General features: G+C 39.9%; 1 protein-coding gene across 18 annotated transcripts in view; it reads right to left on the minus strand.

Moving 5' to 3' along the window:
• Window positions 1-13,896, minus strand: part of atp11b (ATPase phospholipid transporting 11B) — a 110,384-nt gene that overhangs the window by 2,863 nt on the left and 93,625 nt on the right. For 16 of the 18 annotated variants that reach the window (XM_087302208.1, XM_087302198.1, XM_087302203.1 and 13 more), the window contains 1 exon segment: window positions 7,996-8,129. In XM_087302208.1, coding sequence (XP_087158334.1) covers window positions 7,996-8,129 — 134 coding nt within the window. 18 annotated transcript variants of the gene reach the window in all.

The raw sequence follows: 13,896 nt of genomic DNA on the forward strand, positions 1-13,896 counted from the left end.
TGTTTGGAATAAAAAAGTTACGTCAACTGTGGCTCCTGGTCAACTATAATCCTGACCCTCATATTGCGATATCGATGCTGAAACTATATATTGTGCAGCCCAATTATATACATGTCTTAATATATATTCCTTTATGGGTTTCTTTAACCAAAAATGAAGATGCTGTAAGTATTTACTCATTCTTAACCCATAAGACTATTCTATTCATATTTAAGACTCTAAAATATTTATTTAAGACATCTTAAAATATTAAGATGGCAATATTTAGAGATGTCTCCTTTTTCTTTCTGGCACAGGACAGCTTGTGCGTAACCGGATTAAATCATAGTCGGGGCTAGTGCATTTTCCTCATGGCATCCATTACTTTAGTACTCCATTAAGATGTCACAAAAGTATCATTGATCGATGCACATCAAAAATAGCAGACAAAACCATTTTCAGCTTCAGTTTAACATGCAGGTAGGAGACTTACAAGATCAAAAGTCTGTAAATATTTTGATGGAAAAGGTTTTCAATGGATGGACGGAAATCTCTCTGTTTTAAAGGAACAATCCACTTTTGTTTTTGGAAAAATGTGCAAATTTTACATCTCTTCTAAAGTTTAACAGTTGAGTATAATTATTATTAAATCAATTAAGTTGATCTCCAGGTCTTGAACTGCTAGCTTAGCCCATACCATTGAATCGGATTAGACCATTAGCATTTCACTAAAAATGTCCAAAAAGTTTAGATAATTTTCCTATTTAAAGCTTGACTCCTCTGCTGTTAAGATTGATGGAAAATTAAGTTAGTTTTCCTAAAAACTTGTGTAGTTGAAAAGCTATTTTCTAGACTGATACATTCTAGAGACTATACACTCAATAATACACTCAGTAATAATCAAAAAAATGTCCAGCTAATGAGGCCAGCTAACGAAGTGCTATGCAGGTAAACCTCACTCCTCTGACCTCTAAAGGTGCTCTAGCGACAGGTGCAAGACGCCATAGTCTTTAGCTTTCTTGTTAGAGCAACCGACATGCACAGAATCTCCGGTTCGATCCAAACTCAGAGCGGGTTGGGTGCAGTAATACCGATGGGTTACACGTGGGGGCTCGTCCGGGATGGGAGTAAGTATAACGCAGGCCAGCTAGCGAAGTGCTTTGCAGGTAAACCTCACTCCTCTAACCTCTAAAGATGATCTAGCGACAGATGCTAGAGGTCATGGTCTATAGCCTTCTTATTATAGCAACTGACTCCCATGCATAGAATCGCCGGTTCGATCCCAGCTCAGAGTGTGTTGGGTTCAGTAGGACCGGTGGGTTACAGAAATTTGCTGCTTTAACATGGCTGCAGAAGACACAATGATATTACATCTTGTGTCAATATATCCTATGACTATTTTTAAGTGCGCCTGCAGCAGCCATGGCACAGCAGCACATTTCCTTAAAGCTTTAGCAAGGTCAAATATCAAAACTTTCTAGTCCTTTTAGAGCAAGATACTTATGATCTAATCCGATTCAATGATCTATGCTAAGCTACAAGTGTTCCTTTCAGACGCAAAGATGAGCTGAATGGATTCAGAAACGGTCAAACTGTTGTTTAACTCTATGACAGTTGTAAAAGTAGCCTTATTTTAAGTGGACTGTTCCTTTAAATACAAATATCTCCACCTGAGTTTGGATCAACGTCATAAATATGCTAATTTAACGGTCCTCAAGAAAGTGACATCATATTTAGGTGGCGACAAACTCAGCATTTTTGGTATTACTTGAGTTCATCTCACTCTTTCTTCAAACCTGTTGGAATCAAACGACTAAAATGAATGGTAATGACTTCAAGATTGGCTTTTAAAAGGTATTAACACTCAATATCTCACTGAGGTACTTTAATTCAGTTCTCTTTTGGCAAGTGTTAGTAATTACTGGCTTGCTCTAATTGGACTGTAAGTGTGCATATATCTCATATACACTTGTTACTATACGCAATCCAATCCAATATTTTCACACAAATCTACTCTAAATCTCTCTTTGAAAAGTGCATGAAGAGCAGCAAGCAACAGTCAAGAGTCACAGCCAATGGAGAGATGAATGAGGACGGGTTAGTACAAGATGGGTTAAAATGCGTGTGGTTAAAGAACAATGAACAAATATAAACACAACATCCTTCCACAGCCTTGACATTCGCATAGATTACATTCTCATGAAACTATTGACCTCCTCCTTATTTGTTGGGTACGGTACCTACATATCAAACAAAGACCCTTTACAGTATAGATAGATAGAGATAAGTAAATATAGAAAGTAATTCATAACATAAATCTATTGCTTGTAGAAAAATATGTGTATATAGGTTTGCTATAAAACGTGTATATATGTAAATAGAGTGTAATTAAGCAGCCCTTGAGGATCGGAGCCGTTCCAAAGCTGTATTCCTCAAACGCCGTATACCTGCTACTCCTGAACACCAGAGGGCATTGTCTTCCTCAAGTGGACAAATCCTCTTCACGTACAGCCGTTTTTATAAATAGACCCATGCTATATAAGATCAAGATTACATCGACAGCTACAGTAATGCGATTATCTTTGGATCACGTGTAAGGAGTAATAGAGGGCCGGTTGAACGTACCGTCACTGTATGTTGCAGATGAAGACAACCGTTTTAAGATCTTGAGGAGGTAAAACGTCTAACTCAAGAGTGTGTACTGGCATGGTTAAATGTACGTATACGCTAGGTAAATGTTGCTTCAAACTGGCTTCATACCATAGTAAACAAATCTCCTTCATTGTCTAGCATGCAGTGGTTCTCAACTGGTTTGGGATCCAGAATCTGCTCTGGATATCAAGTCCATCGATGTAGTAAATATTGCGGAAATATGATAGCCTGGGTTTCTCAAATGTGAATTGGGTGCATTTTCATTAGGCTCACTGTAGCATTGGTTACCTAGCAACAAACAGTAAAGGCGTAACAGAGTCACATGGGTGTAATGTTCGCTATAGGGTTGGGTTGATCGACGATGCCATAGTTCCTCGCCGATAGACATCACGATGCTGAGCTGGAATATCGGTCCTCCGCCATGCCCCATCTCAGCAGCAAGCCGCTTGCGAAAAATACACACTTAGGCCTCATTTAGACTAATATAACTTAGTTTTAAAGCGCCACTTTAGAACGAAAACAACCCATATACACACTGGCGATTCATCTAGGATTTCTGAAAGCTCTCCTTCCACACTATACCACTGAAAACGCACATCACATGACCACGCACACTTTGTCATGCTGCAGTTTATGCGCACGTCTGAGCTCCAGCAGTCAGCGGGTGCTTTGAGCACAAAACCCCAAAGAGCAGTGCACGTCCGACAGTTTATCCATGTACTGCTGGATGGCGTCTTACGATAGTCGTTAAACGTGATATTTAATTCATCTTGTCTCTATTTGACGACTCTTCTGTCTTTTGAATCTATCAGGTAACGTGTCACAGCGTCGGTACGACAATGATGCCATCGTCCATAACGATGTTCCACATTAGACATCATACGATGCCAATTTAGTCGCCATCACCTAACTCTAGTACACTATGTCACAGTTTATTCGGCAAGTTTATTTTTGCAAGACCAAAACCACCAAATTAACCAATTTTTATTTGTAATTTTTAAATTTTATCATTCGTTTCCTCTGCAATACTTCAAAATGTGCATTAAAGCTGTGTCCAATCACAGTGAGGGTTTGTTTTGCATATTAAAATCAGATCAGTTGGGAAACTAAATTTTTATATATATATATATATATATATATATATATATATATATATATATATACATACATTTTAACAATAAGAACATGCTGGCATCAAGCCTACGACATAAAGCTCCATTCTACCAACTGATACGTTTACTTTTTGCCGTATAAACTTAGTGTATAGACTTTAACAACACAAAATTACATTGGTGGCAGGAGCTCATTTGGAAGCAGCCAGATTACATATGGACAGTGGAAAATTTGAGGCGCAACCCTTCCTTTAATGTGCATATGAGCTAGTGCTAGCGTCTGTCGTTGCTAATCAACCATCATTAATTCACTGAATCATTGTCTTCAGGAATCAGTGTTTAGGTGCTCTGTGTTTGTCTGAGGTAATTACTGTTATAAACCATACAAAACGTGAAGATAATTGGTTGGTTCTGATCACATGACTCGTGGTGTGACAGTGCAATCTGAGATGTTTTAACTCTCATTGCATGCGTGTCACTTCATATTTACGCAAGCGTGCTACGCGTTTCATTTGAAATTATGTATTTGAGTACACAAAATAAACAATATATGAGCAGTCCACTAACGCCACATTCAAACGGGGCGTCAGCGTTGAACTGCAATGTAGATCCATCGACACCGCTACAGTGGTGTTGCTTGTTGCAGAAGTTGGGAATTTCTTAACTTTAAGCACCAATGTCAGCCAATCAGATCGCTTTATGCAAATACAGCCCAGACAGTAGCTGATTAAAGACTAATTTCATTGGCTGATGCTGCTATGATGATCGACGCCCTCTGTCAAGCATTGACCCTGAGGCCCTGTGTGAATCGGGCGTCAGAGTATTGTTAGGAAGTGGAATAAGATTGAGAAGGAACTTTAAGCCAACATCTAAGAGCAGAATAAAAAGCTATCAGCTTTTGTCGTTCCTTCCCAAAACAAAAAAATATTAAAACGTGCGACCCGACTTGACCAGTTGAGAACCACCGCTCTGAAGACGAATGGTAGGAAAGCAGTACAGATGATCGATACAATGTATAACCCTTCATTCGAGATAGTAAAACAGGGTAAACGAACAGCGGATTAAAGTGTCTAGTAAAACTCACACACACACACACACACACACACACACACACACACACACTCTGGCACTGACCGTTTAACACACTGAATATGAAACGCTGCCCCCATGCAGATAGACAGATTGATTTGACTTCCGTAAGGCTTTAAGTTGTATGTAACAAAACGATGAACAAAAAAAAAAAACACGATTCAAGAATCCTCTTGGAGACTACAGTTAGCAGTGTCTCACTCATCTGGATGTGGTCCCTTGATATTTCTCTTAGCGATAAACAAGCCTGTCGCAGCAGAGGCTACCATTGGCCAACCGGAGCAGAGTGTCCTCCAGTACCCTGCGCTTCGATGGCAGTGTTCTAGCAGTTAAACTGGAGCAGGAATCTAATACAGAGCGAGATCAGGTCTCCGAGTTCTCATCCTACAACTGTGGAGAAGCGCCGGAAGCACCTGCTTCCCAAAGTGCGGATACAGACAGTCAAAACGGTTACACGAAAAAGCTGAGGCTTGAGGAGTGCATTACGCTGGCATGCCGTCACAAACCCCTCCACGGGGAGGTACACACGCAAGGCAGAGACTAAGACGCAGATTCAAACACTTCAACAGGGATGCAACGTCTCAGAACACGCAATGACACGGTCATAGAGTCCAACATTCGACGAGCATATACTTGCATAAATTGGCGTTACATATGTCGGCCTTGCTAATAACTGGGTGTGATGATCGAGCGATTATGGAGGCACAGGTTTCTTCAGCAGAGAACATTAATCTGCCACACAGAGAAGACACGGAAAGCCACAGCAGAGACGCACCTCGAGAGGAGGTCGAGACGAGGACAGACGAAGACAATGAGCTGAAAGGGCAGACCCACAGTAACTTTGTGTATACCTGGATCATCCCACGAAATTAGATTCAGCTCCAAGCCAAACCATGGGCGCTTCTCAATATCATTTGGGACATATGGGATAATTAAGTGAAGCAAAGCCAGAACACAGGCAACTTGATCTCACATTGTTGAATTAATTTGATAAGAAGTGCGCAACATTTTCACGCTAGAAAGCATGTCTTATGCGGGAATGCAACTGATATATGCTGCAACCAACCCTTGAAATACGAGATCATTGTAGCCAATTTTGACGCTCTCTCCGCCAGAGCTGTAGACAGCGTTGACGCCAGGGTGGCCAGAGCGACCTTTGACGCTTTCACCGCCTTCGATGTGAGCGCACAGCTAATATCAATGTTGGTGTTTGGTAGCATTACATTTTAACAAGGTGGGTCGTTCGTATGGAAGGTAAATCCTGCCAATTTTAAATAAATCAAGTAAACATTGGAAATGAAAATGAAAATCAGATTAACAATTTCATTTTAAAACACTGTTCGCAAAATATCTGCCAAAATTGAAAACGAAATGAAATTATTTCATTTTCATTTTGACAACACATCGTAACACTGCGTTGCATGAATGTCTGGCGAATACCAAACCTAAAACCAACTTTACCGAGCTGATGTAGCTGTCTTTCAAAGCTTTTAGTACTAACAAGTTGTTAACGTCACAAGACCTAATACAGTATACTATACGACTTCATCACAAGGCCTATCACAGTTTCTCTGCCGGAAGTTTGACGTTTGTTTCTCCTGTGTCCCCTGTTCCTCTTGCTGTACCAATGCAGCAGCTGCTTCACGTAAAAGCTGACTAACAGTTTTTACCATTTTACCTCTGTTATGCTGTATTTACACTAGTAACTCACGATGTCCCATCCATCAAAACTGTGTGTGAAAGCACTCGACGTCACTTGAATACGCCCCTCCCACTGATTAGCATAGGCTTTGCATACAGCTTTAAGTTGCAAATGAAATCGAAAATGAAAACTGAAATGAAAAAGTGTCAATAAAAGGAAAGCTTAAATTTACATTTTCATTTGAATTGTGTCACTATTATAGCGTGAACATTAACAACACGCTTTGTAAAAATTGTGTTTGCATTTTATTTTTCAGTTTGGCTTTTTATTTTAATATTGGCGTGGAAATGCAGTGAAAATGAAATGTTAAATTGGCAACTTCATCTTAATTATCAATTTGACAGGGACGATGTGTTGTCAAAGTGAAAATGAAAATTAAATAATTTCGTTTTCAATTTTGGCAGATATTTTGCGAACAGTGTTTTAAAATGAAATTGTTAATCAGATTTTTATTTCCAATGTTTACTTGATTTATTTAAAATTGGCAGGATTTGCCTTCCATACGTTCGCCCAACTCTCAACAATCACTTACTACAGTTAAAAAATAAAACACGTATTAATGTGAATATTAGGATATTGTTAATGTGGTTTGCTTTCACGGTTCCTTTAATTTTGATGTAACACTTTTATTAAAACGAGAAATTCATAATCATACGTAAAATACAGACAAACGTGGTGTTTTGTGGAGATATAAACTATTACAATGCTAACAATTATCTGTAATGTTCACGAATCTGGATGTGCGAGCAAAATCAGTGATGTGTGGTGCTTATTAAACGACGATTCTTTGAAGTGACGCTAAATTCGTCATTTCACTTCACTTAACTCCTCTGTTCTCACACTTTTACCTTGCGTCCTTACCTCGAATCCTGAAAAGCCGAAGCTAAAGCCGCCTTTCCACTGCACACGACATTCGGACTCGAGAGTCGTAATACGCCCCCTTGTGGCAGTCGCACAGAACTTTCAGTTTTGTCGAGAAGCTGGATTCTTGCGATGTCCGAAATAGAGTGCAAAAGCAAGAGCCTTTGGGCTATCAGACTACTATTTCTCATGGACCTGCTTGGACAACACTGGAATACATCACATGCGGTCTAGTCGCAGAAGTTCAAATATTTTAACGGGTCCACAGCTCATATCGGCTCTGAATTTTCCGCGTATGAAGATGATCTGAACTCAACGCAGCTCCCGGACTACTCTCCATTGGAAATGAATGACTTCCAGTTTGTCGCTTGTCGTGTGCAGTGATAAGACGCGAGAAGAGGAAACGAGGATGCAAAAATAAGACTTGAGAAGCGCCCGTGGTTACACTGAAAGTGAATGAATGCACCCGTTTTGGTTTTAAACTCTAGATTAATCAGGGAATGCTTGGAGTGGCCTCAGTGGTCCAGGGCGGCCGGCTGGTCGTGCTCCAGCTTGTAGGAGATGTGCTTACAGCAGAGGCTAGAGAGAGAGAGCTCGCACCTGGGGGTCCGGGCTGGGTCGCAGCGGCCCATCAGTCGCTCCACCAGCCGGCCCAGCCGTGAGCAGGCGTTTTGCCCCTCTGAGAAACAGCACATGGAGTCCACGCATCCGATGCCCTGGTAGGCCTCAATAAACTGCAAAACAGAACAGAAAGGAGATGAGCAAATACACCAAGATGACGAAATCAGACACAAAGCACGACTCGATGACCAAAATTGGAAACGATTAGATGGCTTGATTTAGTTGTATTGGAGACTCGTTCAAACTTTTACAAAGAGGTCTTTAAATTTAACAAGGTATTCATTTATTAATGCTGTTATGGATTTTCCAGTTGTCCTCCAGAAGGATAAGAACTGGCCCGAGTATCTAACATTTGACATTGTGTGCAATCATAGATATATACATTAGACGTCGCCTACCCTGTTGTTGTCTATTGGAAGGAACGCGTCAATTTTAGTGCAGGGTAGCGCTCCTTTGAAATGAATGCAGGACTAAGCTGCAGTGGAGGACTTTGGCCATCCAGAGCCAGAGATATACACACACACACATACACTGCAAAAAATGCTTTTCTTACTTAGATTTTTTATCTTGTTTCTAGTCCAAATATCTAAAAACTCTTAAATCAAGAAGCATTTTCTAGACAAGCAAAACATCTTGTCTTGTTTTGAGAAATAATATGATAATAATAATATATTAAGTGAGTTTTTCCTTAAAACAAGCAAAATAATCTGCCAATGGGGTAAGCAAAATAATCTTACCTCAAAAGAAAAAACAAGATTAATTTGCTTACCCCATTGGCAGATTATTTTGCTTGTTTTAAGGAAAAACTTACTTAATATTGCCATATTATTTCTCAGATTATTTCTGCTTGTCTAGACAAGGCTTCTTGATATAACAAATTTTAGATTTTAGACTAGAAACAAGACAAAAAATCTAAGTAAGAAAAGCATTTTTTGCAGTGTATATATCCATGATCGGGGGTTTTACCAGAGGTCAGTATGCTATTTTTTTTTTTAATTACAAAACTGATATTTTTACATCACTTTTCTACATTGATGGATAAGTGACCGCACGGGCATTGGTGATAAGGAGTGTGTGTGTGTGTATGTGTGTGTATGGAAATGTACAGTCCACTCTCCGTGTTGATCTCATCCTAAAACACACCTCCTCTCCTGCTTTCACTCCTCATGCTGCAGAGGGAGCGATTCGTTTGTTGCTCTTACAACTGAGATTCGGGTGAGGCAGTGGCGCAGTAGGTAGCGCTGCTGCCTCACAGCAAGAAGGTCGCTGGTTCGAGCCTCGGCTCAGTTGGGGTTTCTGTGTGGAGTTTGCATGTTCTCCCTGCCTTCGCATGGGTTTCCTCCGGGTGCTCCGGTTTCCGGTACAGGTGAAGTGGGTAGGCTAAATAGTCCGTAGTGTATGAGTGTGTGTGTGAATGTGTGTGTGGATGCTTCCCAGAGATGGGTTGCGGCTGGAAGGGCATCCGCTGCGTAAAAACTTGCTGGATAAGTTGGCGGGTCATTCCGCTGTGGCGACCCCGGATAAATAAAGGGACTAAGCAGACAAGAAAATGAATGAATGAATGAATGAACTGAGATATACGACAAGACTTTCTGTCAGGTAGTGCACACTATTTGGATGATTTTTCCTTGCAATCTCTTGTTTGATTTAAAGAGTTTCTTTAAGTTTCTTTTTGCTATCAAACACAAATATGAGATATTGAACTATATGAGATGGTGTTTAACTGTCCTTCAATTTATTTTCCTTTCCCGAACATGAATTAAAATGTCATGTTTTTAAAATAGTTGAGAAGGTCAAGAGCACTGATGTTTGTTTCATCACAGTTTTTTCGCTTTATTACTTCAAATGAAGGACTAATAGTTAACAAATGCATACTCTAATTGAGGAAACTGATGTTATAATAAGATCCAATAAGGAGATTAGAAAAGAGCCTCAAATACAGGACATCTGGTCATCTCAATAATGGGAGTCATAGCTTGAATCACAGACACAGAGGATGGTTTAACATATAAATCATGCAATGCCAGAAACGAGACAGTGATTGACCAAAAATGAATACATAAATGAAGCCATTTCTCCCAAACCAGAGATCCTTGGCTTCAGCCTGGACTTAAATGACATCTTCCTTTAACTCTTCTACTCAATACTCAATTACCAGAGACCCGCATGTTAAATTACAGCCCGAGTGCTCCAACAAGAGTTTATTCAAATCAGATTCGCAATCAGACGCACTCCAATGGCATCCAAAGAGGAGAAAACGCAGTGTATGAGCCAGAACGAGGAAGTCAATTCTTTGATCTCCCTCTGGAAACCTGACGAGGCATTATGCAAATGAGAGATATTAACATGAAATCCCTCCAGACTCTCTTCAGCATGCATTGCAGAATTACTATAGTACTATCCTGAGACAAACATGCTTGTTGGTCTGCGCTTAAACGAGGAGTTTTAGGTGTACAAACACTTAGTTCTAGTAGTGTTGCACTGCAAATGCCACTACATTATTTTATTTATGTTATATATTTAGTGATATAAAATATATATATATCACCAGATGACTTGAGTAAATTAATGAAAAACTGATATTTAGGAAAGTGTGGGGTGATTTTTAGAGGAATGCATATGGATAAATGATTACACCGTATCCAAACAATACAATAATGCAAATTATACACTAATAATTCCACAAAGGTAAAAGTTCGCTATTAACCTAAAATGAAACACATTTATTGAAATAAATAAAAAGCTTGTTGAATGACACTAACTGAATAATAAAAATAAAACAATTGATTGAATTAACAATGAATCCCCTATGTAATGTTGAATTTTAAGAGCCGAACTTGTATTAAAGGGCACCTAGGTTACCCCTTTTTTCAGGTTTAATATTAGTCTTTTGCGTCTCTAGAATGTGTATATAAAGTTTCAGATCAAAACACCCATCAGATTTTTCATTATACCTTTTACAAGATGCTGTTTTATACTGATTTCCAGCAGGGGGTGGTTTTGTCGTACTGCGCCTTTAAGGCGAGTTCTGCCCACCTACTGTTTCTACGTGCCTTCCCGCGTGCTTTAATCTCCTCCCTCGGCTGCATCAGACAACAGCCAGACTTAGACGAAGAAGGTCTCGTGTAGCGTTTGTGAGATACTACAGTAAGAACTAACCTTTACTAATCAGTATTGTGAAGTTGCATTGATGAGTCAAACACAATATCGTTACAAAGTTCACGCGCGCGCACACACACCGCAGCTGACACACACACAGGCAGGTAGGCAGGCAGACAGAGCGTGCTTAGCTAAGCACTGTTTTTGCACTCAAATGTAACAGGATACAGGCTAACCTCCACTGCTGTGTGGATATCTGTTATGCTAATGTACAAAATAAACCTGATTTAACTTCCACAAACCGGGATAGAAGCGTCTTCTTTTATAATTGTTCTGACACGCGGCTGTGCTGATGAAGTAAAGCTGAAGTAAAACGCTGTAATTAATTACACACATACTCTGTTTTAAAACACTTTAAACATGTGAAACTTACTCTTGACCAAATTTGATGATGATTACTGATCCTAGCAAACAGAACAGACCTTTCATTCCCGGTTGCTTTGCGTATGTCAGCCTGGTCTTGTTGACATACACACGTGACTACCGGAACATGTTAATGCGCGCAGCTGTCAATCAATTGGGTGGGCGGGGGGATCGCACTCCTACGTAAAGTTGCGGTCGGTCTGAAAACCGCTCCAATTGGTCCACTGTTTTTATGTTGTTAAATTGAAAAAAAAAAAGGACTGGGTGTGTTCATATCACCCCAATCTGATGGTCTATATATACACATATGTTTGTCCAAATAGCTTGAAAAGTAGATTTTTTCACCATAGGTGCCCTTTAATGAAAGTACATTTTTAACTGAATTAAATCAAACTACAAAGTGCCTTTTAAATATTATACATCATATTTTAAACAGAAGTGAATATTAAGATTCTGGAAGGTGAAGAGGAAGTATTGAATGTGTGTGAATACTCACAGCTTAAATGAAGAGCTAAACTGCGTAAATGTTAATAATTGTTCAATTCCAGGAACAAAAACACAAACCCTGACAATTCCACTCATTGAAAATATGCAAGCGCTTGTGATTTCAATGCTTTATATATTCTTAATAATTACTAATCGACAAGCTTCTCAATTCAAATACTTTTGACATTAAATTTGTTCAGTATCTGTTACTTTATGCATCCCAATCTGTAAAATACTGAAGATATTGTGATGTAATGATTGCGCATGTGCACATTGCATCATCTATGCTGAAATAATATATGGTGCAGCCCTACAGTAAGTTCTTGCATCTACAAAAAAGATGTGTATTTGGTGCTTGACCTGCCAGCATCCACACATATATCGTGAACTGTAATGACAGCCAAGTACAGTAATCTCCCGCACATTCAGCCTTGGCGAGAAATACAGTCCCTGTTTTCTTGACGTTTCTTGTTAACCTGTGAGCAAGGTTAAAGTTTCAGCTATTACTACGTGGACCTTGGCTGTTCTGCTAAAAATCAATATTAGCAGGAAGTTGCGGAGAGATTAAATGCAGCATGACTCTACCCATGTCCTGTGACCGTAAGCAGAGAAACGCAGCTCTGATCGAAAGCAGAAGCTGTCCAGCACAGGCCAAAGGGTCACACTAAGCAATAAATGAACAACGATGCTGCTGCCATTTCATCTCGGTTACTAATAAATGGGTTAGCTATTAATGAATCACATTTACCCATGTAATATCTGCAGAGCTGAGAGGATCACAGTAAAGCAGACGGTGGTTTGTGAAAATACACACCTGATCCGAGATATCTGCTTCCAAACAGACCAATCACACCAACACTTCTGTATTAATTACTGTATGAATTAAAAATAATCAGATATGTCAGATTATCTGAACTATCATGACTTGGTAATTCCATGCGCCCTCAAATGTTTCATTAAGTTTTAGGTGTTTTCCCCCTACATGCAACTTTTGTAAAGCGTCTGCTTCTGGTTGGTGTGTCAGAGTTAGTGTGAAATACAGCCACACTTTAGAACATTTAATTTAAGCAAATTTGATGAACGTGATCGTGCGTGTTGAATGAGCTGCTCACGGGGTGCACTTTACCGTGTGTGTTGTCTGTCTGTCTGTCTGTGTGTGTGTGCCCCTCAAAGCTGTTTAGAATTAAATGTTTAGAGGTGGTGTGACCAAAGTCCCTGTAAGTAGTCTATAGTCTTTAGTACGAGTCTTTGATGTAGCCCTTGGCCACATTGTCCCCCGATAATGTCAGCAGACTTTGCGACATCATCTGACACTTTCTCTGAGTACATTTACATGGACACCAATACTCCGCTTTGATGATTAAGAAAATACTCTGATTAAGAGCAGCGATTTTTGATTACCTTAAATCACAGGTGTCAAACTCAGTTCCAAAAGGGCCGCAGCTCTGCACAGTTTAGTTCCAACCCTAATTAAACACACCTGATCAAACTAATTGAGTCCTCCAGGCTTGTTTGAAACCTACAGGTAAGTGTGTTGGAGCAGGGTTGGAACTAAACTGTGCAGGGCTTCGGCCCTCCAGGTATTGAGTTTGACACCCCTGCTTTAAAGGGTTAGTTCACAACAGATGTGTCTATGTTCATTCATTCATTTTCCTTTGGCATAGTCCCTTATTTATCAGGGGTTGCCACAGCGGAATAAACCACCAACTATTCCAGCATATGTTTTACACAGTGGATGCCCTTACAGCTGCAACCCAGTACTGGGAAACACCCATATGCACTCATTCACATGTGCACACAGACACATAACATACTGCAAATTTAGTGCATCCATGTGTTTGGACTGTGGGGAAAACCGAAGCACCTGGAGAA

Source organism: Danio rerio, chromosome 22 (genome assembly GCF_052040795.2).
Source record: "Danio rerio strain M-AB ecotype USA chromosome 22, GRCz13ab, whole genome shotgun sequence".
NCBI classification, from domain to species: Eukaryota; Metazoa; Chordata; class Actinopteri; order Cypriniformes; family Danionidae; genus Danio; species Danio rerio.